We start from the raw sequence: 25,527 nt of genomic DNA, 5'->3' as shown, positions 1-25,527 counted from the left end.
ACCCACGGCTGAAAAAGGTTGCTGACCCCTGATGTAGAGCTTTTGGTTTTCTTGGCTTCTGCATGGCCTTGTGGAATGGTGGAACTTTTAAGAATTCCCAGGACATCTATGGGGTCTTGCCTTCCTTACACAGTTTGCATTCTCTGCTCTGTTGCTTCAGCTGTTTTGCAAATTCTGAGTGCCTTTCAAATGTGAGCTCGTGATCTTGCAGCAGTTGCCCAACAGTGTAAGCATCAAAATGCAGCATTTTCTAACTGCATGTTTTGCTTGTTGTTGTTGTTGTTTAGTCGTCTAGTTGTGTCCAACACTTCGTGACTCCATGGACCAGAGCACGCCAGGCACTTCTGTCTTCCACTGCCTCCCGCAGTTTGGTCATACTCATGCTGGTAGCTTCAAGAACACTGTCCAACCATCTCGTCCTCTGTCATCCCCTTCTCCTTGTGCCCTCCATCTTTCCGAACATCAGGGTCTTTTCCAGGGAGTCTTCTCTTCTCATGAAGTGGTATTAGAGCCTCAGCTTCAGGATCTGTCCTTCCAGTGAGCACTCAGGGTTGATTTCCTTCAGAATGGATAGATTTGATCTTCTTGCAGTCCATGGGACTCTCAAGAGTCTCCTCCAGCACCATAATTCAAAAGCATCAATTCTTTAGCGATCAGCATTCTTTATGGTCCAGCTCTCACTTCCATACATCACTACTGGGAAAACCATAGCTTTAACAATACGGACCTTTGTTGGCAAGGTGATGTCTCTACTTTTTAAGATGCTGTCTAGGTTTGTCATTGCTTTTCTCCCAAGAAGCAGGCTTCTTTAAATTTCAAGGCTGTTGTCACCATCTGCAGTGATCATGGAGCCCAAAAAAGTGAAATCTCTCTTTGCTTCCATTTCTTCCCCTTCTATTTGCCAGGAGGTGATGGGCCCAGTGGCCATGATCTTTGTTTTTTTGATGTTGAGCTTCAGACCATATTTTGCGCTCTCCTCTTTCACCCTCATTAAAAGGTTCTTTAATTCCTCCTCACTTTCTGCCATCAAGGTTGCGTCATCTGCATATCTGAGGTTGTTGATATTTCTTCTGGCAATCTTAATTCCGGCTTGGGATTCATCCAGTCCAGCCTTTCGCGTGATGAATTCTGCATATAAGTTAAATAAGCAGGGAGACAATATACAGCCTTGTCATACTCCTTTCCCAGTTTTGAACTAATCAGTTGTTCCATATCCAGTTCTAACTGTAGCTTCTTGACCCACATAGAGATTTCTCAGGAGACAGATGAGGTGATCAGGCACTCCCATTTCTTTAAGAACTTGCCATAGTTTGCTGTGGTCGACACAGTCAAAGGCTTTTGCATAGTCAATGAAGCAGAAGTAGATGTCTTTCTGAAACTCTCTAGCTTTCTCCATAATCCAGCGCATGTTTGCAATTTGGTCTCTGGTTCCTCTGCCCCTTCGAAAGCCAGCTTGCACTTCTGGAAGTTCTCGGTCCACGTACTACTTGAGCCTTCCTTGTAGAATTTTAAGCATAACCTTGCTAGCGTGTGAAATGAGTGCAACTGTGCGGTAGCTGGAGCATTCTTTGGCACATGCTTTGCTTAGCAACATGAGATCAGCCACAAAAGCCGCAACAGTTTCACTCACATATGTTACGGCCTCCGTGTTTGTTTTGGCGGAAATCCCTCCCCACTTATCTTAACGGCACGATGACCTCACGCACGTTTACTCAAACGAAACTGCACCCATTGCAGCCAGGCTGACTCCAGCGTTAAATTTACAAAACCCCTTCCCACTCTCCTCCCTCTCTTGTGTTTTTCTCCCCGGGCTAGAAATGGGCGGGCCTTGGCTGCGCTTGCCTCCCCATAAATCCGTTTTGACTGCAAAGAGTCCCGGATTTCTACAAGTGCGCAGCGGAGAAACAGCGGGTAAGGGCTGCGAGTTGCCGCGAGCTGTTTCAGCTGCTTTTCGGGAAGCGCTCCAAGGTACTTGTTTGCAACGTGGCGGTGGAGTTTGCAAAAGGGTTAGAGGGGCAGGGAGGAGGTAGAGCGCAGTGGACCCCCAAAGTCTCGAGAGCAGACAAGTGCAAGACGGTGAATCGGCGAGGCCGTCAATTCGCTGGGAAGTTGCTCGGGCCGACCTCGAAACCGTTGCTGCCGCGATTGGCATCTGCTCGCCCCTGAACTGAGTTCACACTGGGCTTGCTTGCAAGGTTCGCGAGTTCGCAGCCGAAGGGTTTCAGCTCTGCTGTTCGGGCTGTGTACACATTAGACCTTTAAAGCTCATGCTCCCCCCCCCAAAGAGTTACTGCAGTTTTGCTAAGGGTTCTTGGCAGTGCTTTCCAAACTTGGGTCTCCTTTTTTGGACTACAACTCCCATCATCCCTAGCTAGCATGACCAGTGCTCAGGGATGATGGGAATAGTAGTCCCAAAACAGCTGGAGACCCAAGTTTGAAAATCACTGCTTCCTGGGAATGGCAACTCTGTGCCAGGTGAACTACAGGGTACAATTTTTTTTGTGTGGGTGGGGAGAATGTGCTTTAAACACATCCTAATGTGCTTTAAATGTGCTTTAAACACATCTTACACACATCCTAAAGTGGCTTTCAGGTGTTTTTATGGGTGCAGTAGCCCTGTGCTTGTTGCTGAACTATGGACCTTGTGAAATCTAATCTGCTAGTCAGTCGTATAGGTCAAGGGTGTGTTTACAAAGACGTTTATACTTTCTGTGTTTGCTGGGTTTTTCACCCGTTTAATACTGGGTGGCACTGTGGTCTAAACCACAGAGCCTAGGGCATGCTGATCGGAAGGTCAGTGGTTCGAATCCCCACAACGGGGTGAGCTCCCGTTGCTTGGTCCCTGCTCCTGCCAACCTAGCAGTTCGAAAGCACGTCAAAGTGCAAGTAGATAAATAGGTACCGCTCCGGCGGGAAGGCAAACGGCGTTTTTGTGCACTACTCTGGTTCGCCAGAAGCGGTTTAGTCATGCTGGCCACATGACCCAGAAGCTGTCTGCGGACAAACACCTGCTCCCTCAGCCTATAAAGCGAGATGAGCGCCGCAACCCCAGAGTCGTCCGCAACTGGACCTAATGGTCAGGGGTACCTTTACCTTTACCTACTGTAAACGCATACATATCCAGTATTTTATTACAAATGACCACTGTCTGAGGCATTGCTTCTGGAACCAGCTTCACACAGATTGGAGTCCAAAGCCACGCCCAATTCGTTTCTAGGCAAGGTTGTACACTAACAGAAACATCTCTGGGGGACGGAGGGAGCTGGGAAAACAGTTTCACTTCACTACACCACAAGAGGCCTCCTTTCAGAATAATTGTATTTGTTTTACCTTCACAACAACCTAATGAGAGAAATTAAGATCTGAAGGTGTGTACACTTTACCAGCTGAAACTTTTTGTGTGTGTGCCTCTCATCTGTCCATGCCAGTGGGCAGAGAGGACGTGGGGATTGCCTGACTGGTTTCCCTGGCCCTCCACCTGCCCCCAAACCCTTTTCCTGAAGCGCTCTTCCTTCCAACCATGCCACCCTAGAAATGGCCTTTAAGTGACTCATCTTCCAAGTACAGTGGAGCCCTGTTCGCATCCTCAAGCGAATGCAAGCCATGACTGCGCGTCTGTGCCTGCACAGGTTATGACTCGCCGCTTCCACGCATGCACGTGACGTCATTTTGACCGTCTGCACATGTATGAGCTGTGAAACCCAGAAGTAACATGTTCCGTTACTTCCAGGTCACCACGGAGCGCAACCTGAAAGCGCTCAACCTGAATCAACTTCAATCTGAGGTATGACTGTAGGTGCAAAAGTGCAAGATACCCATTTGACAATGGAGCCCTAGGCACGATTCACTGGGCGCAATAGGGCTTATTCTCAAGGAATAGGACTTACCGTATTTTTTGCACCATAACACTCACTTTTTTCCTCCTAAAAGGTAAGGGGAAATGTCTGTGCGTGTTATGGAGGGAATGCCTACGGGTGGCATGCCTACGGATTTTCCTCCTCTAAAAACTACGTGCGTGTTATGGTCGGGTGCATGTTATAGAGCGAAAAATACGGTATGCCTGAGTAGATATGGATAGGATTGTGTTGCAAGGTGCCAAAAATTTCACTGTTCTCTGCACTACAGGGTAGTCCTAGAATGCTGTTGAGAAAAGCATGTTTTACACAAGCGCAGAGAGGGAGATGGACAGGACGAGAATATAAAAGGCCCCAAATAAGATGAAATGAAATGGGGAGGCTAGGGTTCAAGGAAAGAGGATTTGCTAGGAGGAGGAAACTCGAATAGGTTGAGATTGCCAGGGACAGCTTCAGCCAGCAGGAGCTGGGACTGGCTCCCAGTGAAGGGCAGTGGGATTGCGCCACTAGCCAGCATGGCAACCAGTTGGGTCCCTCTTCCTGGCCACAGCAGAGAAGCAAGCAAGGAGGGTGCAAAGTAAAAAGAGGGTGCACCCACTGCCGATGTGAGACATATAAAGATAAAGGGACCCCTGACCATTAGGTCCAGTTGTGGCCCACTCTGGGGTTGCGGCGCTCATCTCGCTTTATTGGCTGAGGGAGCCGGCGTACAGCTTCCGGGTCATGTGGCCAGCATGACTAAGCCGCTTCTGGTGAACTAGAGCAGCGCACGGAAACGCCGTTTACCTTCCCCCCAGAGCGGTACCTATTTATCTACTTGCACTTTGACGTGCTTTCAAACTGCTGGGTGGGCAGGAGCAGGGACCGAGCAACAGGAGCTCATCCCGTCACGGGGATTTGAAGCACCAACCTTCTGATTGGCAAGTCCTAAGCTCTGTAGTTTAACCCACAGCGCCACCCGTGTCCCTTGTGAGACATGTAGGACCTTCTCAATCTGAATGAACTCTCAAGAAACAGCTGGTGTCACTTCACCTCCCTGCAAACAAATGAGGACGAATGCTCAATAAACAGGTTGTCCGGAAGCAATCCATTCACAAAATACCGGTAGCTACAATCTGGAAGCACCCTGAGAGACAGTAAGCTTAATGAGACTTGCGTCTCAGTAGAGATATATAGGATCACATGGTGTAGTGGACAGAAATTTCAAGGAGCAAGGAGTGGTGGTTACTACGAAAAATAGTGTTTCATTATGAGATGGAAAGACATGCTATTTGGTTGCCACTGGTAAATATTTGAACTAGCATTCTTGAACTAGCTCACAGTACTATCCCTGACCTAATTGGGGGAAAGTGCTTTGGCATAGCTGTTGCTTTGCATTTCAAATGGAGAATGGTGTCTTTGAAACAGCAGCCCTTGCTCTGCTTGGCCAGTAACAGGCAAACAAAGCTTTTGAGCTGGCATAATGAAGTAGTCAGACTTGTCAGAGCAGGGCTGAGGGCGATCTGGGTTCAATTACTGACTTTGCGACATAGCTTTAAAGTGGCCTTGGGCCAATCAATTGTACCTCAACCTCTTAAAGTCATTGTGAGATTAAAATCATGCAGGAGAGGAGAAGAACCAGTTACGCTGCCTTGATCTCCTTGCAAGAAAGGTGGGAAATCAATGCAACAGTAGTTAACATTTTGAAATCCTTACAAAAAACCTGTAAATAGTATGTGTTAGCATATCAGATGATGAAAGTGGCTGACCAAATTTTACCTAGCAAATTCTAGGGCTAGGCGATAGCATATCTCACCAGCTAAATAAAGTAGTACCTCGGGTTAAGTACTTAAAGAAAGAAAGAAAGAAAATTCCGGGTTGAGAGACTACTCAAGAGCCCAGCTCGCCGGGGTACAAGTCCCCCGCGGGTCCACGCGGTCAGTAAAAGAAGAAAATTCCAGCCAGGTAATTTGGAGCAAAACAGCAATCATTAGACTTAGATCCTTTATTGTTGCGCAACAGGTTCAAACAGCAGTAAGAACCCTGAGCATGGGGCGACATTCACTTTTAAAACTTTGCCATCATATCCCAGATTACAGTTTGCACAGCATCATCAATACATCATTGTTACATCACTAACATGTCACAAAAGGGGAGGGTTACACAAGATTAGCACAGACAGATATGTCAGGGCAACACCCAAGTACAGTGGTACCTCTGGTTACGTACTTAATTCGTTCCAGAGGTCCGTTCTTAACCTGAAGCTGTTCTTAACCTAAAGCACCACTTTAGCTAGTGGGGCCTCCTGCTGTCCACGCGCCGCCGGAGCACGATTTCTGTTCTCATGCTGAAGCAAAGTTCTTAACCTGAGGTACTATTTCTGGGTTAGCGGAGTCTGTAACCTGAAGCGTATGTAACCTGAAGCATATGTAACTCCAGGTACCACTGTATTGCGAGCGGGGCTTTCTTTCAGCCGGAACTCACCAGAACTGAGTTCCGGCACCTCTGTAGCGTTGCAGTGCCATTCCCTGGCACAGCGCTAATGGCTATGTGGTGGATGAAGCGGGTGGCACGGCAATTGGGGCAACGAGGCGGAGGTTGGCAGCATAATAATAATAATAATTAATAATAATAATTTATTATTTATACCCCGCCCATCTGGCTCAGCTTCCCCAGCCACTCTGGGCGGCTCCCAGTCAAATGTTAAAAACAGTACAGTGTTAAATATTAAAAACTTCCCTAAACAGGGCTGCCTTCAGATGTCTTTTAAAGATAGGATAGCTGCTTATTTCCTTCACATATGAAGGGAGGGCGTTCCACAGGGTGGGCGCCACTACCAAGAAGGCCCTCTGTCTGGTTCCCTGTAACCTCACTTCTCGCAGTGAGGGAACCGCCAGAAGGCCCTCGGCGCTGGATCTCAGGCTGAACGATGGGGATGGAGATGCTCCTTCAGGTATAAAGGACCGAGGCCGTTTAGGGTCAGCAGATTGTATTTTTACTGCACCGGTGGGACAAATGGGTGAAGAAGAGAACCTTTTTTAAAATTTTTTTTAAAAAGGTCCTCCCCTAAAAACAACTTTGGCTATATGCTCCCCCTTCTTTTCTAGAAAAAAAAGCCCTGATTGTGTACTATTAAGTGCAATACAGTACTACAGTTGTACCTTGGAACTCGTACATTTTGGCTCCCGAATGATCGAAAACCGGAAGTGAGTGTTCCAGTTTTCAAGGGATTTTCGGAAGCCAAACGTCCGGCGCAGCTTCCGATTGGCTGCAGGATGCTCCTGCAGCCTATCGGAAGCCGCTTCGAACAGTTCCGGAACTCAAACGGACTCCCGGAACGCATTCTGTTCGAAAACCAAGGTATGACTATATGCTGAAACCTCACAGTGTCTGAAATAAGGACCTATGTAGAGGCATTGGCTGGCTTCACGGTTTTTCCTGCATTGTGAGTTTTGCATATCTCTCTCACACACATCATGATTCACAATATATTGCCAGGTCAAAAATTATGAAACCGATAGCATGATAGCTTCAAACAAGTTTTGGATGATATATTGATATATCGCCCAGCCCTAGCGAGTTCAGGGCAGGGGGGAGATTCAGCCTGAGGGTTCTGCTCTGTCTCCTACGCCAGCAATTTGAGAGATGAGGAAGAGCCACAGAGCAGTGGTAAACCATTTTGCATCAGAAAGCCCCAGGCTGGAACCCCAGCATCTTCATATAGGGCTGGGAAATGAAGCCTGTCCAAAATTCTGGAAAGCCTCTGCCAGTCAGTGCAGACAATACTGTGCTAGATGGACCCAGTGGTCTGACTCAGTATAAGTGGCTTCCTATGTTTCTCCTACTACCACCACTGCCTACAATAAGCCAATATTTGATAAACCACCTTCTTCTTTTCCAGCTGCAGCAGTCTTTGGCCATGTGGCTCTATGTGGCGGCTCTGCTGGGTCTTTATTTCCTGTTCCGACGGTACCGTGAGCAGCAAATCTTGGGCAACCTGACGGAGAAGTATGTTTTCATCACTGGCTGTGATTCCGGGTTTGGAAACTTGTTGGCCAGGAAACTGGATGCTCGGGGAATCCGTGTCCTGGCAGCTTGCCTCACGCAGCCGGGGGCAGAAAAGCTGAAAGAAGCCACATCAGAACGGCTGCAGACCACCCTCTTGGACGTGACCCAAACGGAAAGCGTGGCCCGAGCAGCAAAATGGGCAAAAGGCATTGTGGGAGACAAAGGTTAGGGCAAGGCGCTCTGAATCTGCAGCAGCATAATTTGGTGTTCTTTCTGGAAAGTGTTGTCATCCTTGCGGGGTGGATTAGGCTGGGAGATGGTGACTGTGGCCCAAGATTTGCCTGCCTGACCAGGGTCTCTGTTGTTGTTGTTTAACCTCACTCTTCCAGGTCCAGGTCCATCTCTCTTATCTATAATGCCACACACCTGGCAGTCTGCACTTGTTGAGCAATGTGATAGATGTGCCTTATGTGATATGTGACTTGTTGAGCAATGTGATAGTTGGCCTTCCAGCCTTCTCTAACTATCCCTTGGGACCCTCCCCAAGCTGGGTACACTGGTCCCCTCACCTCAAAAGGGAAAAAAACTTGTTGGAAATTAATCTCAGGTGTGTAGGTCAGAGGCAATCTTAACTATGATTTGTTTGAAATGAGCCCATGTTCAAACCATGGGTGGGGAAGCTGGCTTGTTTCAATGGCCAGTAGTTTAGATTAATCATTGTTTAGGGTTTGAACATGGCTCACTATGTATTTTCTTTGTAGCATTCTAACAGCCCACAGACATAATTTCAGTATTTCTGTTTTAAAGTTTTGCTCAACGTTTTACTGGATTCTTATTTTATTTTGATACCATGTACTGACATTTTGCTTGTGATTTCTAAACTGAGTGAACCGTTTATAGAGATTTCATTATATTAAGCAGTATATATGTTACTAAAATGAATGGATGAACTCAGTGCTGAATTCAAACACTGCTTTGGGCAGAGAAAGCAGCTTAAGATTCTCCTTTTGCAGCTGCAGTTTCAAATGGAGAGTCATCCTCTGCAATCCCAGCTTTAATTAAAGCTGGGCCTGGAAAGGATGGCTAGGATGTTTTCTTGGTGGGTAGACCTGATCCTTCCTTTGAAGCGTGATGCCTTTCTGTCAGAAAGAAGAAGAAGAGGAGTTTGGATTTGATATCCCGCCTTTCACTCCCCTTCAGGAGTCTCAAAGCGGCTAACATTCTCCTTTCCCTTCCTCCCCCACAACAAACACTCTGTGAGGTGAGTGGGGCTGAGAGACTTCACAGAAGCGTGACTGGCCCAAGGTCACCCAGCAGCTGCATGTGGAGGAGCGGAGACGCGAACCCGGTTACCCAGATTACGTGACTACCGCTCTTAACCACTACACCACACTGGCTCTGTGTGGTGATGTGTTACATGATGTTGGGTGGGTGGGGCTTTGGTAAAAGGGCCTTGCGGGTCAGTATGGTACAGGGTTTATTAGGCAAGCAGGCCGGAGGGTCACCAGCTGTGGTTTAGGTTGAGAGACGATAACTAGACTATCCGGTGACCCTAGTGGTTTGAAGCTTCATCTTCTCAGTCCTACTATAAACCTGGAGTCACCAGTACGGCGGCACCCATGGAGACAGTGGATTCTCTTCAGGGTGACACCTACACCGTACATTTGAAATCCATGGATTTCCCCCAAAGAATCCTGGGCGCTACAGTTTGCTAAGGGTGCTGTGAGTTGTGCAGGGGAACTACAGTTCCCACAATTCTCTGTGTTTTACGTGTGCTTTTAAATGTATGGTGTGGACGAACCCATCTGTGCTTTGTATTCAGAGTCTGTATTGGTCAGGTTGTGCTTTGCAGAGAGTAAGAGAAGGTGCTCAGGAGGTGTGTCTGTCTGGATGGGGCTCTGTTCTGTTACCTGATCTCCTGGTTTTTTTTTCTCCTCAGGCCTTTGGGGATTGGTGAACAATGCTGGCATTTCAGTCCCAACTGCCCCCAATGAATGGCTGACCAAGGAGGACTTCAAGAAGATCATAGACATAAACTTGCTTGGTGTGGTTGATGTAACCATACACATGTTACCTTTGATAAGAAGAGCCAAAGGGAGGATTGTCAATGTTGCCAGCGTAATGGGGAGGATATCCTTGTTCGGTGGTGGCTACTGTCCATCGAAATACGGAGTGGAGGCTTTCTCTGACAGCCTCAGGTAACTGCTGCAGGTTGATGTCTTTTCTCGTAGCATTGGCTGCAACTCCTTGTCAGTCCAAGGAGACATTTTCTGCTTGGGGGGGGGGGTGACATTGTGCAAACCAGCCTGTGCCAGAAAATGTTTTCTAAAAAACCAAAAACCGGAACTGACATATGATGTTTGCAGAATTCAGCTTCCATCACTCAGTGTTTGTGGAACTCAACGGATCTGGTACTTGCAGAGGAGCAAGCTAGCCTGTTTTCACAATGGTTGCCTTCAGATTATCATATATTGGCCTTAATAAGACAACATACAAATGAGCCTCGCTCTGGGGCAGAAACAGGGCCTACAGTCTTGGCTTGCTAGCCAGTCTGCAGTTTTGGCTTGATTCCTGGTCACCACTTTCTAAGGCCTCTGGCATGTGTGAAAAGCAGGCTTTTGCAAAGCTCTCCCAGGTCTGATGGGAGAGTCTGGTGAGGACAAGTCAGGGAGGATTTAAAGAAGCCCCTCCAATCTTTTTTGACCTGTGGGCACATGCAACTACTGTTGTGAACCAGGCATGCATGCATTTGAGCACTCCTTCCCCTTGGCATGCTGCTACCAGTCAGCACAGACAATATTAAGTTAGATGGAGCAATAATCTCATTCAGAATAAGGCCACTTCTCCTATGATCTTGTCAATAGCCCTCTCCTTTACCTTCTAAAGTAGTTGTTTTCTTAATCGTCCTATATTTCAATAGTGAGTTCCGTTCTCCCAGAGTGATCGGTGTGTAACCAAAAGAACTGTCAAAAGGGGTCATCAGCGTATCTGCCAAACTAGTGACAGGAGTTGCTGTGTGCTGTCCTCAGATGAAATTCACTGGCCACTGTTGGGAAAACAGAGTGCAGGACCAGATGGACCATTTGTCTGATCTAAAAGGGCTTTCCTATATATCATGTTATAATAATAATAATAATAATAATAATAATTATTATTATTATTATTATTATTATTATTATTATTATTATTATTATTATTTATTTATACCCCGCCCGTCTGGCTGGGTTTCCCCAGCCACTCTGGGCGGCTTCCAACACAATATTAGAATACAGTAATGCATCAAACATTAAAAGCTTGCCTAAACAGGGCGGCCTTCAGATGTCATCTAAAAGTCTGGTAGTTGTTCTCTTTGACATCTGGTGGGAGGGCGTTCCACAGGGTGGGTGCCACTACCGAGAAGGCCCTCTGCCTGGTTCCCTGTAACTTGGCTTCTCGCAGTGAGGGAACTGCCAGAAGGCCCTCGGTGCTGGACCTCAGTGTCCGGACCTCAGTCATCCCCTTCACATCTCTATCCCATGGGCTACTGGTACAGAAGGCAACTATTCCTTCCCTTTTCCCTTCTCCAGGCTCGAGCTTGATGCCTTTGGAGTAAAGGTCTGTATAATAGAACCAGGCTACTTTCGAACGGCTATCACAAATGAGAAGATATTGTCAGACAACTTCAATAGCCTCTGGAAGCAGGTCCCAGAAGAGACCAAGAAAGCATATGGGGAGCCTTACTTAAATCATAGTGAGTACTACCTTCCTGTTGTCTTGAATTTGATTCTGCTTAACAAATTAGTGCAAAGGCTTCTAGATGTGCTAATCTGTATTTGATAGCTTAACTGTGGGTGTATGGCGTGAACTGGGCAATTTGTATTCCGGAGGAGGGGGGTGGTGTAAGCATAGGGTTGTGATGGAATTAGTCCACACTAATGGTATTCAAAGGTGACTGACCAGCTTCTGGCCTCTTCCTCTTGTTCCAATAGTGCTTGATTCAACCATTAAGATGCAAAAAGACTGCAATCCCAACCTCTCTCTGGTTACCGACTGCATGGAGCACGCTCTGACATCTGTGTACCCCCGTACTCGCTATTCAGCCGGCTGGGATGCCAAGCTGTTTTTTATCCCTATGAGCTACATGCCAACATGGCTGCCACACTGGATAATGACCCGCTCTTACCCCAAACCAGCACAGAGCTTTTAGAGTGATTGTTAAGTGTGGGAGGGGCTGGAAAGTAGACCCTCTTTTTCAGTAAAAAATAAAAATGTTTAATAGACGCCTTTTATTATTGTTTGAGAGATGTCTCCTTCTCTTGCTGCATTGAAGCCTTGTTTCTGAACTATATCCAAAGCCAGGTGACACCTAGTTTCCTTTTCCAGTTAGCAGGGGGGGGCGGGGCTGGACCGTCCATTCTAGTGCTTCCTTAGCCATTGTCTGTTTCCTCTCCCCATCTCTTCTAACAGGTACAGGTGTGGTGGTAGTATCCTGGGCTCTGTCTCTCAAGAAAACCTACCCTTGGGCCAAGTCAAACAATTTATCTAGCTTTAAGGCCCCTGGCAAATGTCCCTTTTTAAGTCTTTGTAGCTTGAGAGAGTGGGTTGAAAAGCAACAGCGAAATGCACTGATGAATGTGGGATGACAAATGACCAATAAGGTGATGTGTAAACACCCCACAAAAAAAGCAGAACAGGATGAATAGTGAATCAATGGGTTGTTGGAGGAGCTCTCAATCTGCTGTTCTGTCTAAAATCATTTGGTGCAAGCTTCCTATTGAAACCATTTCTACATTTGTAGCTTATTGACTGGTTCTTTTAAGGCAAGGAATTTAACCATGCTTAAATGGCGGTCACGCTGCGTCTGTCCTCCACAGTGTGATTCCAGCTTCACATCATGCGTTCACACACACTTGTGAGTAGTTAACGCGCATTACAACTGGTCATTGTGCACATTCACCAGGCCTCATGGACAATGTGCTTGTGCACAATTCTGGATATAGATATTTAACTCCAACAGGCTGTGGGGAAATCTGCAAAGGCTGACTGCATTGTGTACATTGAGCAATAGGAAGATTATCTTGTCAGTATGCATAGTCTGTAATTAGCATGCCTTTCCTTGCCTGAGTCTGCAGTTTACAGTCCTTGGGCTAATTGTTGCCCATTGCCTAACCTTATGTGGCCTACAACATACTGGTCCATGGATCAGTCAAACAGCAGGAAAGGGAAGTACAGTACAGATAAATATCAAGCTCTTATGCAATTCAGTTCCCTTTCACCTCTCTCAACTGTTCCCCAGTCAGCAGAACCGCACGAGGGGGCTTACAAGGACAGTTTTAAACCTTCCCTTCCCTCTCTCTCCCACAAGAGCACATATTTTGCAATTGAGAGTGCAATCCACTAAGGGTTTTTCTTAAGACATCTGAAAGCTGTTCAAGGAAGTTTTTAATATTTACTGCTGTACTGTTCTTAACACTTGATTGGGAGCCGCCCAGAGTGTCTGGGGAAACTCAGCCAGATGGGCGGGGTGTAAATAAATTATTATTATTATTATTAAGCAATCACAACCACAAATGAAACTCCCAGTTGAAATGAGTATCAAGTAGGTAGTATGAGTATCAAGTATGTAGCATCTAAAACATGGCTTGGTTAGGAACCAGGGAGTGAGGCCCCTTATCGTATGTTCTTGGCCTAACACGCATTCAGAGCCTTATTGCAGGTACTACCCAGAGGCGCTAAGAGGATCATTATACGCCTTTATTATACACCTTTAGGTACTGGATTACTGTTTTTATTAGGTATTTTGTGGTTTTGTATCTTGATTTTATTCTGTGAACCGCCCTGAGACCCCTGGGTATAGGGCAGTACAGTGGTACCTCGGGTTAAGTACTTAATTCGTTCCAGAGGTCCGTTCTTAACCTGAAGCACCACTTTAGCTAATGGGGCCTCCTGCTGCCGCTGCGCCGCCGGAGCACGATTTCTGTTCTCATCCTGAAGCAAAGTTCTTAACCTGAAGCACTATTTCTGGGTTAGCAGAGTGTGTAACCTGAAGCGTATGTAACCTGAGGTACCACTGTATATAAATTCTAATAATTGATTGATTAATTAATTAATTATTTTTTTTGAAAAAATTAGGATCCAGGAGCAGTGACCTACTTGCCCACTGGCACCTGACAGAAGAAGACTGACGTTTCATGTAGCCAGGAAGACATGGCGCAAACTGAAAAGTTTGAGGCCTGCTCTTGTATCACTAGAAGACAGGCAAGGAAAGGCTGCAGAGGGCCAAAATATGGTTCAGCTGAAGGATTTGGGGCCTATTCCTGCAGCAGTCTCTTTGCAGGCCAGGAAGACATTTGTCTCCAAGTCTTTATTTCCTCCTGTCTGGGTAACCTTCCTCAGCTGTTAAATCTGCAAGTCCCATGGTGCTTGACCACTTACTGCTATTAAGCTTTTTCCTATGCTCATATAGGAGGCAAGTTTCCCTCAGACCCGTGAGATGCGGAGGAAAGATTCAAAACTTTCCCTGCCCTTGTACTGTTCAGCAGACCTGGCAACAGCTGAGAATGGTGAAGAGGAGGCTGAACTGCAGGAAAAAGTTTGTCTTTTATCGTTAATTGCTCAAATTATCTTCCCTTTAACGTACAGTGGTGCCTCGCAAGACGAAAGGAATCCGTTCTGTGATTCTCTTCGTCTAGCGGTCTTTTCGTCTTGCGAAGCAAGCCCATTGATGGATTAGCGGATTAGCGCTATTAGCGGCTTTTAGCGGCTTATCTGCTGATCGGATCAGCTGATAAGCGGCTTAGCGGCTTAGAAAAAGGGGGGGAAGGACAAAACCAGCAGAAACTCGTAAGACATTGTCGTCTTGCGAAGCAAGCCCATAGGAAATTCGTTTTGCGAAGCACCTCCAAAACTCTAGCGAGTTTTCCGTCTTGCGAGGCGTTCGGCTTGCGGGGCACCACTGTATATAGCTCCAATCCCCATCCAGTTTCATCCAATCAAAGCAAAAGTATGAATCAAGCAGCACAAGGGCACAATGGGAAACTGCACTAAGGTATATAATTCCCAGGCTGGTGAGGGCATTCAAACAGCAGTTCACTTTGGATCGAATCAAAATGATGTTCTTGTTGATGATGATTGGAAAAGGAAACTCCAAAATGTTGCAGCTGCTTTAAATCAATGTTACAATTGAAATGTTGCAGAATAAATAATAGAACACAATGTAAATTTAGCTGTTTGGAGTTAGAAGATTTAAAATACATAACTTTATTTAAGGGGGGAATATTGCAGCTACCTGCACATGCTCTGGCAGCTTCTGTGCAAGGTTTGGCGACAAACCTACAAATGCTTAGGGTTGAGCTATTGGACACATTTAACCCTGAAAGCTTGTTTAATGTTCTTCTGGGTCTTTACTGTCTAGATTCTTGAAGCTGATCTTCAGGGTCTATTAGCAAAACAAAAGCACATCTAGTATAATTCCAGGTTGGGGATTCAAAAAACTGCTCACTTGGGATGAATTCAAGATGGTGGTGGAGATTTTAAAAAAGCTATGTACTTCATTGGCTGTGATTACTTTCTGTTACTAATAATAAATCAGAAGCGCAGAGGTATTTTGAAGGATGACATTTGGTCTGATGAAACACAGTGTGTAGAAAGGAGTTTCAGAGAGCTGTTCAAACTCACTCCAAGAGAAGCTTCTGGCCACACCTTTAAGAAAACAGATTTGAGGTTGCTGTTTTTAAAAGCATTCCAAGATTCTGTAGGTCAGTGTTTCCCAAACGGTGTTCCGCGGCACACTAGTGTGCCGCGAGACGTTGACTGGTGTGCCGTGGGAGGGAGGCGGGCGAGTCGGGCGGCGAGAGGCGGGGCGGTGGCGGCGAGCACACGTGGGGCGGCGAGCGAGCTCCCTCGCACATCCCATCGCCGCTCGCTTCGGCCGGCCTACTGGAGGAAGGCGCGAAAACCTCGTGCATGCGCAGGCCTTCCGCCTGCGACAGCCCAGTAGGCCGGCCGAAGCGAGCGGCGATGGGATGTGGGAGGGAGCTCGCTCGCCGCCCCGCGTGTGCTCGCCGCCCGACTCGCCCGCCTCCCTCCCACGGCACACCAGCCTCCCTCCGTGGGAGGGAGGCGGGCGAGGCGGGCGGCGAGAGGCGGGGCGGCGGCGGCGAGCACACGCGGGGCGGCGAGCGAGCGAGCTCCCACATCCCATCGCCGCTCGCTTCGGCCGGCCTACTGGAGGAAGGCGCGAAAACCTCTCGCATGCGCAGGCCTTCCGCCTGCGACAGCCCAGTAGGCTGGCCGAAGCGAGCGGCGATGGGATGTGGGAGGGAGCTCGCTCGCCGCCCCGCATGTGCTCGCCGCCCGACTCGCCCGCCTCCCTCCCACGGCACACCAGCCTACCTCCCTGCTTTTTCCAATTAAGGCAACCTCCACTCTCCTGCCCCTCCGCGTTTCTCACCCCAAAGCCTTGTGGGCAGCAGGAAGTGGGGCCGTCCTGCCTCTACCCCACGCCGGGTGGCTGCTGACACATCCCTTGGGCAGGAGAGGCATCCGGCTGGATGAAGGCAGCGACGCCGGGGGAACGAAACAGCACGGCAGGCCTGAGCTGGCGCCTGGAAGGACACAGATTGCTTCATGTCGCTGCATTCCACAGCTCCGAGGCTGGCAGGTGAATACGTGCACTTCTCTCTCTCATTTTATTTAATGTGCATTTTAGAAGCATGTGGAAATATCCTGCGTCATCAACCACTTTGGGGAAAGTGTGCGTGTGTGTGTTTGGGGCTAGATTTCATGCATGCCTTTTTTTTAAGTTCTCTTCCTGCTTCATCCACATTCACCCCCCAAAAGGCCATTTTCTGCGTGCTGAATAAATTCTGCAACTTACTATTTCATAATAAAGTAATTATAAAATACTTTCTTTGTGTTTATTTGATTCCTATTAAAGAGAGTTACTTTATATATAGTCAATATAGGCACAGAGTTAATTTTTTAAACATTTTCTAATGGTGGTGTGCCGCGAGATTTTTTTCATGAAACAAGTGTGCCTTTGCCCAAAAAAGGTTGGGAAACACTGCTGTAGGTCATGTGCTGGGAACCTGATGCTCCCCAGATGTTGCCAGACTGCAGCTCCCTGTTATCAACATCTGGAGGGCCACAGGTTTCCCTCTAGCCCAGGGCCTAAGTAAAGAGGCTTTGAATTAGGGGAAAACAGCATTTCATTTCACTGGTGTGTTTTCCTGGTGCTCACCCTATGTTCTCCAGTTAAATAAGAGGTAAGGCTTCTAAAGAAGAGAGGAGGAGTGGCCATTTCTGAAGAGGTCAGTTGTAGCACAGGGACCATTTGTCATTGGCACCTATGCCAAATGGGGAAACTGGCATGTGTTATTGATTATTGAAAGCTTTCAGATAGCTGCCCCTGAGGTGGGATGTGAGAGACCAAGAATATTGAAGCTGCCAGTGAGCCAAATCTTCCGTCACAAATTCCCACTTCCAAAGGCCCCCAGGAGTCCATTGTAGTTCCCTCTGGACAGGCAGTATCCTTCTGTCCAGATTCTCCTCAGTGGACTAACACCTCCATTCGATGGCTGCCTTTCTTTCTGCAGATGGGCGCTGCCCCCTGCTTCTCAGCTGTCTCTACCACCTTGACAGTGATGCTGCTTTGCTTGAACTTCACCAGGAACCTGTAGATGAGCAAAGGAATCTCATGTTAAAAGATACACCTGCTCACTCCAACTTAGCAGTAGCACTTGAGCTTGTTCACTAGGCTTTCAGACACCAAACCAAACTAAACAGAAATGGCTAAGAAAGGAGGAAATCCGAAGACATTGCAGCAAGGTTAAACCAGTTTGAAAACAGAAGTGTTGCAGAAAAATCACAGTGGAACCTTAGCCACTGTATTTGGAGTTATGTGGTTTTAAACAAATTTATAAATACATTTATATATAAAAAAAAATTAACGGAGAAAAACATTGCAGCAACTTGCATGAACAAGTCCTTGAGGTTTGTACTACAAGTCCCATCAGCCACAGCTATCAGACGATACATTTAAGCATGTGACTCCCTGCAAAGGATATTGGGAACTGTAGTTTGCCCCTCACAATGGTTTGATTTCCAGCACCCTTAACAAACTACAGTTCCCAGGATTCTCTGGTAGAAGTAGGATCATTTGGTAGAAACAAGGCCACATTATCAGGGGTACAACTGGAGCACTCACTCCAGAGCTAAGGCCTGTACGGGAAGAGGGAGCAGGCTCTGAGCTTTCATTTTAAAAAAATAGTCTCTGACCTTCCTGGAAGGAAAGTTATAAATGAAGATGGAGATGGTTTCACCACTACCAAATAGATATATATTTTCTCTGCCTTTGGTTTTGGTATATCGCCAGCACAGATGCCAGTTAAATCCATCGGTAGATCTGTGTTTCTGTGGATCAGCACAGTCTTTCAGCATTCTTCCTATTCCCCTCTGCAGAAAAAGAATAATCCCTCACAGCCTGTCAAATAACATGGTGGTTCTCTCTGGAAAAGGAAGATGAATTTGCAGAAGGGCCATAGCTCGGAGGCAGAGCATTCAGTTCCCAGCACCTCCTGAGAAAGTTGGGAATGTCCCCTGCATGAAACCCTGGAAAGCTGCTATCAGTCAATGTAGACAGTACTGAACTAGATTGACTAATGGTCTGATTCGGGATAAGGCAGCTTCCTATGTCCTTATGATGCTTTGGACAAACTCCTAAACAAGAGCACCAGTGCTTGGTCCAAATCTCCCCCTCCCCTTTCCGCCTACTGCTAACTCTCTTGTCTTACTCATCAGCCACTTGGAGCTTCAGTTTTTGCTTTGTAGCTTCCAGCACGGTCTGGTGGAGCCGGGTGACTAGTTCGATCAAGTGGTCACTTATAAGCAGAAAGTCCCCTTTGGTACCCGCTGTGGAGGTCTGCAAAAGGAAGAGACATTGAAACCTTATGGAGGCACCATCCTAGTCTTTACTCTAGCTTACAAGCTTTAGCACTTGCTTCCGTTATGTTACCTAACCACTGGCCACCTTATAAGCCAGCCCAGCATTTCTAAAATAGCTCTGCAGAACCCTGGGGTTCTGTGAAGAAGTCCACAAGGTTCTGGCGGGGAAGTGTTGCAATAACGGATAAGCATACACAAATTGTGATTTCCACTGCGCTGAAGCCATAGAGATTAAGTGCCCCACTCAAGCAATTGTCGTCCTTCCTTCCCTCATTGCACTTTCCAAGAGTTAAATCAGTAGCAGCTAGCAGGTGGCGCAGGCAGAGCAGTGTTGTGCTGGTTACCAAGAGTAAGAAGAGCAAGGCAGCAGTGAGACTGGTGTGGTGTGGGCACAACGCTCCCCACTGCCTTGCCCCTCCCCTTTGCAGTGACATTGGAAAGCCTGGTCAACAATCCTGCCCTGCCCTGCTACTGGGTTTTGCCACTGCAAAAAAATTCAGAACTACTGAACTAGCCCATCATATGCCTCTGCCTCCATAATAGCTACTTACTGTCAAGGGAATGGAAAACAAGCCCATCCGCAGGACATTGGCCAAGGAAGTCTGCCCACACTCAACTTGCATTTCCTTTGGTCATCTGCGGTGCTTGATAACTGGGACTTTTGGTTCTTTTTGTATACAGGGAGTGGCTTATTCCCCCAAGTGGTCTTGGAAAACCCAGCAATCTTAGCTAAAAGGGAAGATGGGATAGGAGCTAGGGATTTTTATGGGATGAACTGTTTTCCAATCTTGATCCTTGCAAGTTAGGCCAGTATGGAGGAAAGGAAGGTTAGATATGATTGCAGAAGACCTTTCTAATGACAGGTGGCTATAAAGCTGCTGGTGTGATTTCAGGACAGGTGGTGATGGGTGGGAGTGGGGTGGCAAATCCTTCTGCTGCTGATTGCTTTTCTCTTAAACCAGGCTCTGACACTGCAAACAATCCTGCTAAGAAGAGGTGGAGGTTGGGGGGGGCAACAGGCTGAAGAAGGGGTCCCTGCAATTCACGGATGAATCTGTTTAAAAGACAGGGCAATCCATGTTAACTCGGAAGAAAGTTCCACTGTTCTCAGTGGTTTCCTCTCAGTTAAGTGCAGATACAAGACTAAAGTCTAAGAATTCTCTGTTTGAAAAGTGTCTCAGCAGAGTTTCCTTTCATTAAAGTGTTCTTCAATGGGATTTGAAAAAGCTACATTTGAAAACTACACATTCAGAGCCCACATTTCCAGACTTGTGTGACATTTCAATTCAGCTTTGGCAGGATGGTGTCAACACCTTAAAAAATAAATCTTGCATTTTCATATTGCCTAACCCTGCCACAGGGGTTTCAGAGGGAGTCACGAAGTAGCAAATTGGCTGCTAGGATCTTCCTGGCCATTAAATTGTCTTGGTAGCTGTCAGGCCACCGCCACCACCACCTTCCCAGTACCTCTTTAATGTGCAGAACAAAGAAGCCATCTGCATAGCGGCTGACGGAGACACCATTGATGTCACTCAGGGTGATCACTGTTTTTGGCTGGGCAGCCTTGGGGTCTGCCAGGATGATGTGGCTCTTGGTGAGAAGGAAGATTCGAGGAGAGGCCTGGAACAGAGAGAGGAGGAAGGAAAATTGCCACCTTGAATCCCTCATGGCAGGCTCTTAAGGACAGAAGAAAAATAACCCTGCTGATTCATGCCAAACGTTCACCTAGTACCATATCCTGCTTCGACACTGGTCAGCTCATTGTGTGCAGGCCGGCCATGAAAGCACCAGCACCCCCCTGTCATTCATCCCAAGCCCCTGTCAACAGAGGATCTTGCTCACATAGCTGACATATTGAGGGGTGGGTGGGTGAGTTTCAGGCAGGAGTTGCCAATGAGTCACTGGTGGGCGCATTGGCACCCTTGGGGTCTTCTCTGGCATCCACAAAGCCTCTGAGCCTCCTCCCCCAAACTCAGTGCCCTTGGTCTTGAGGTGGTGGGGTGCTTACTTTAGGAAGTACACAGAGCTGAAAGAGAAAGTTGGAAGTGGGATGCTCTGTTCCACAACCTATTTCAGCTTTACGTGCTTTTCAAGGCTCAGATTCACCCTAGCAGATCTGATTTTCATGACGATTCCTTGGAAAACTGAATTGCCAGAAAATAAAAGGCTCTCTTGTGACACAGTTTTTAATCGGGATCCGCCATTATGAGACAGACTATGTTGCGAGATTAATAGTCAGAGGAGGAGGCGAGCCATTGCTCTGTTGTCATGATTGTATTCTAAGTTTGACTTGGCAAATCCTCCCCTGGAAAGACTGATTTATGGTGCAACCTGTCTGGGAAAATTAATGAGCAGACGCTTAGATTTTATTTCATCGGAATTGAGAAAGATGGCACCTGCCGCCCGAGCAAGATTTTTGGATCAGCGTGTGAAGATTTACTGCAAACAAAAGACTTACCAGCTTTTAAAAAAGGGAGAGCCTTACAAAGTTCACACAGAAGCATAACAATGCTTACTTTAACTCGCCTGTCGAAACAACTCAGAGGCTATTAAGAAGAAAAAGGATAACAACAGGAAGATCGAAAGATGGGATTGGTGAACACTAAAAGCAGCAGAAATATGAGATGACTGGACACTTACTGAACTCGAAGCATGGGAACCCCCTACAAAAATTTATAATTTGGCAAAATATTTGGAGTTTATGATATGTATTGGTATAATTTGGAATAATTAATGTGATATGATTGGATTGTTAAATGGAAAACTTAATAAAAATTATTTTTTAAAAAAAGGAAAACTGAATTGCCTGTGTGTGTGTGTGTGTGTCTGTCTTTTTCTGGGCAAGGAGAGGCAGGTGCTTTCAGTTACTAAAAAAAAAATCCTAAAAATGGGCCTAAAAAGGTTGGCGACCCTCTGCTTTGAGGTGCAAGAGACTAGATAAAGGTGCTTTCAGACAGGGGCTTAATCCTGCAAACAGGCCGTGCAGGTATTGCAAATAGGTCACTGGCAATGGGGCTTCATTTCATTTGAATTGTAATTGGAAGACAGGTGAAAGAAATATTTAAATATGGCAACCCTAGAATAGTGAGAAACCACACACAGGGTCCCTTGCTCTTCCTTTTGTTCTTGTTCCTTTAGGGGCCAGAGAGGTAGGGCAGGATGTTTCTCACCTTTCCATCACCTCGGTTGACCTTCCTCACGCTGTCAGCCATGACCATCTTGCCATCAGCTGTGGCTTGGAGCTTATGATACTTGGAGTTCTCCTTTAGACCCAGGTGATCCCCTCTGAAAGGTTGTGGGAGGCTAAAAGACACAAACCACAGGTTTTCATTAGGGAGGGAGGGAGGTAAATTCAGCTTGCATGTAAAGGTAAACCTATTTAATGCACACATTCCCAGAAAATATGCAAACTGAAACGCAGCCATCCATTTGAAATCAACATTTCTCTGATTTTTGCAACGATGTTCTCCAGCCAAGTAATGTGTGCAAAAATGTATTGTTGTTGGGTAAAGTGTGCATAGAAATATATATATTCATGAAAATAGCATACAAAGATGCCTTCAAACTGTATAAAAATGCTTTCTAAAATGCAAATTAGGAGCAATTCACACACAAAAATGCTGATGAATTGTCATTAGTACCCTCAAACTGATGTGGAAAAGTGGAGAACTAAAGGGAAGCACTGTATTTTTCGCTCTATAAGACGCACCAACCATAAGACACACCTAGTTTTTAGAGGAAGAAAACAAGAAACAAGAGAGCAACGCAAAGCCCCTTGAGCGAAGAGGGAGGAGCGCTCCGGCTGCACTCAAGAGGCTTTGCGTGGCTATCTCTGAAGCCAGAAGAGCAAGAGGGATTGGTGCGCACTGATCCCTCTTGCTCTCCTGGCTTCAGCAATAGCTGCACAGCCTGCATTCACTCCGTAAGACGCACACACATTTCCCCTTACTTTTTAGGAGGGGAAAAGTGCGTCTTATAGAGCGAAAAATACGGTAATAGTTCTGTTCTATTCTGCCTTGGTCAGGCCCCACTTGTGTCCAGTTCTGGGCACCACAGTTTAAGGATACTGACAAGTTGGAAGGTGTGGAGAGGAGGGCAACCATGATGATAAAAGGTCTGGAAACAGCTTTACAAGGAACACTTGAGGGAGTTTGGTGTTTTGCCTAGGAAAGAGAAGACTGAGAGGTGATACAATAGCCTTCTTCAAAGGGCTGTCACATGGAAGATGGAGCAAGTTTGTTTTCTGCTGCTTCAGTGGGTACCAGTGAATCCAAATTACAAGAAAGGAGAGTCAAATTAAACATTAGGAAGAATTTTCTAACGGTAAGAGCTGTTCAACAGCGGAACAGATTCTATCAGAAGGTGGTAGACTCTCCTTTAAGGTAAAGGTAAAGGGACGACTGACCATTAGGTCCAGTCGTGGCCGACTCTGGGGTTGTGGCGCTCATCTCCCTTTACTGGCCGAGGGAGCCGGCATGCAGTTTCCGGGTCATATGGCCAGCATGACTAAGCCGCTTCTGGCGAACCAGAGCAGCGCATGGAAACGCTGTTTACCTTCCCGCCGGAGAGGTACCTATTTATCTACTTGCACTATTTGGAGTGCTTTCAAACTGCTAGGTTGGCAGGAGCAGGGACCGAGCAACGGGAGCTCACCCCATTGCGGGGATTCGAACCGCCGACCTTCTGATCGGCAAGCCCTAGGCTCTGTGGTTTAACCCACAGTGCCACCTGCGTCCCAGACTCTCCTTTACTGGAGGTTTAAAAACAGAGGTTGGATGGCCATCTGCCAGGAATTCCTTAGCTCCTGGGATCCCTCCCAACTCTACAGTTCTATGATTCTATAAACTTAAGGTTGTAAAGAAGAAAAACACAGAGAGGTAGAAATTATCAGATACACTCATCCCTAATAGTAATCCACAGCAATCCTAATGGGTCAATTCCAGCGTGACTGGGGTGGTGCTAGCTCCTGTCTTTGCACTCACCTTTTAGGGTACAAACTCTTCTTACCCCGGAAAAGCTCACTGGCACACAACTTGTCCTGGAGGGCTACTTTTCTCTGGGGTGGCAGCTGATCTCGGTATTTCTTGCACTGCACCAGGAAAGCAGAGAGCAAAGGTGGGTGCAGGTAAGAAGCAAAAAGGGAGTCAACATGGCAAACTCCAAAACATACCCTATTTACTTTAGCAAGGAAAAAACACGTGCAAATTTACTTCAGTCACATTTGCTTCCAAAAAAAAAGAAAGTTTCAAATTCATATTCTTCTGCTTTGATTGCTTTTGTTTCTTTAAAAGCACTCCCAAATCTGAATGTTCTTGCACTGAGGAGTACTTCCCCACCCCTCTATTTCTTTTGTTGAATCTGCAAGGACATGATTCTGCTTTCTGCTGTCTTGTACTCGAAGGGCAGGAAGAGCAGCTAGGCTCAGGCCCATGTCCATCGGTGGCTGCATCATTCTACCTAACAGTAGGGCCGGCCCTGTTTTTGTTTTGTTTTTTATTATATAATTTTTATTTGGTTTTCTGCTTTTATAAAGACAAAACATACACACAAAAAACAAAAGACAAAAACATGTATAAAATCAGCAAATCCCCATTTCATAACCTTGTTCCCTGACTTCCCCCCACCCCCCCTCATGCATCCCAGTTTCAAGATTATGTCAGCAAGTTGATATTTCTCCTCTTAACAATCTTATTCATCTTGTTTCCTTTTTTATAATAAAAATTAATTTTCATAAGTTGGACTTAAGTTCTCTTCCATCGATTTTCATTTTATCTTAATTAAGAGTCATCTTAACCAAACCTAAAAGTCTTGAGAGTTTTTAAGAGTCTCTTCTTCCCTCCCTCCCATCCCCGGTTTTTGTCCCTTCCCAATAAAAATCCAAATTCGAAGTTCTCAGCCTGGGTTCCTCACGTCCGAGGCTTTCAAATCTATTTCCGTTCCTCTCCGCCTGTCCTGTTGGTAGTCCTTTATAGCAGTCGTCAGATCTGGGAAAAGTTCTTTCACCATCAAAGTATGTCCTCTTTCGACAAGAAGATTCAAAGGTAGCTGCTGGAGTATTTCCACAAAGTCTATCTCTTCCAAGTCTAAGTCCAAACGGAGGCCCCAATCATATTTCTTTATTTTAAATTCCTGTACTCCATTTTGTCTTGGGGCCTCCTCCTTCTTCTTCTGTATCTCTCGCAGACTTGTGGTGGATATGTTCCCAGCGTCTCCTTGCTTGTATTCCACAGATGTCAACTTTTGGTTGTTGCTTCCCAGGATTACTTCTTCTTTTTCTTGTTGTTTAGTCTCTTCCAGCTCTGTAGATATTGTTTCCCAATCAGCTGTGGATTCTTTCTCATTAAGGTCCTCAATACAAAGAGCAGAGTTGCCTGTTCCCAAGGTCATAGTCTCAAGTTGTTTGTTCATGGCCAAGCTCTGCTCCTGTAAGATTCCCACCAATTGAAACATCCTTTCGATTTCCACTAGTAACTTTCCTTCCACAGCCATTGTATCCATTGTAGTTTCACAGAGTTCCCCCTAGGGGGAATCTTGTTACTTATTTGCCTTTTCACCAACAATCCTTTAACTGATTATTATTACTTTGTTTCCAACAGTTTCAGCTCAATTATAACTCGTCTTAGTCCATAGGAATCTTAAATGGCAATTTCTCACTTTAAACCGCCCGTTTGGCAGCTTTGACAGCTGTCAAACTCCGCAGCTCTAACGCAGGCACAGAGGCAGGACGTTCCCGAGCCCGGGAGGGGGGGTTGTTTAAAACAAA

The 25,527-nt window shown here is 46.4% G+C and overlaps 2 protein-coding genes and 1 long non-coding RNA gene across 4 annotated transcripts in view; 2 read left to right on the top strand and 1 right to left on the bottom strand.

Annotated features, from left to right (window-relative positions):
* Positions 1-1,807: 1,807 nt before the first annotated feature.
* LOC310700565 (retinol dehydrogenase 16-like) lies at positions 1,808-12,100 on the top strand. 2 transcript variants are annotated; one of them, XM_083490440.1, is made up of 5 exons: positions 1,808-1,968; positions 7,735-8,065; positions 9,781-10,039; positions 11,408-11,571; positions 11,810-12,100. In XM_083490440.1, exons 2-5 carry the CDS (start codon positions 7,753-7,755, stop codon positions 12,025-12,027), a joined length of 954 nt encoding a protein of 317 aa, XP_083346566.1. In that variant the 5' UTR covers positions 1,808-1,968; positions 7,735-7,752; the 3' UTR covers positions 12,028-12,100. The 2 variants fall into 2 exon arrangements, with proteins under 2 accessions (XP_083346566.1, XP_083346567.1); XM_083490441.1 differs by having other exon boundaries at positions 1,814-1,911.
* Positions 12,101-13,958: 1,858 nt separating this feature from the next.
* On the top strand, positions 13,959-17,027 carry LOC310700652. Its single transcript, XR_014522663.1, has 3 exons — positions 13,959-14,464; positions 14,786-15,577; positions 16,894-17,027. It is a non-coding gene; the product is annotated as an uncharacterized lncRNA (long non-coding RNA).
* Positions 15,050-25,527, bottom strand: part of LOC310700400 (unconventional myosin-Ia-like) — a 60,095-nt gene continuing 49,617 nt past the window's right edge. The window contains exons 25-30 of the mRNA XM_083489917.1: positions 23,747-23,853; positions 21,935-22,067; positions 20,232-20,384; positions 18,614-18,741; positions 16,886-17,494; positions 15,050-15,571 (exon numbers count right to left, since the gene is read on the bottom strand). Coding sequence (XP_083346043.1) covers positions 17,371-17,494; positions 18,614-18,741; positions 20,232-20,384; positions 21,935-22,067; positions 23,747-23,853 — 645 coding nt within the window. The 3' untranslated portion in view covers positions 15,050-15,571; positions 16,886-17,370. The remainder of the gene's footprint in view (positions 15,572-16,885; positions 17,495-18,613; positions 18,742-20,231; positions 20,385-21,934; positions 22,068-23,746; positions 23,854-25,527) is intronic.

This window comes from Podarcis liolepis (assembly GCF_965112155.1).
Source record: "Podarcis liolepis genome assembly, chromosome: 2".
Taxonomy (NCBI): domain Eukaryota; kingdom Metazoa; phylum Chordata; class Lepidosauria; order Squamata; family Lacertidae; genus Podarcis; species Podarcis liolepis.
The sequence above is the reverse complement of the archived record's forward strand: the minus strand, read 5'-3'. Positions and strand labels throughout refer to the sequence as shown.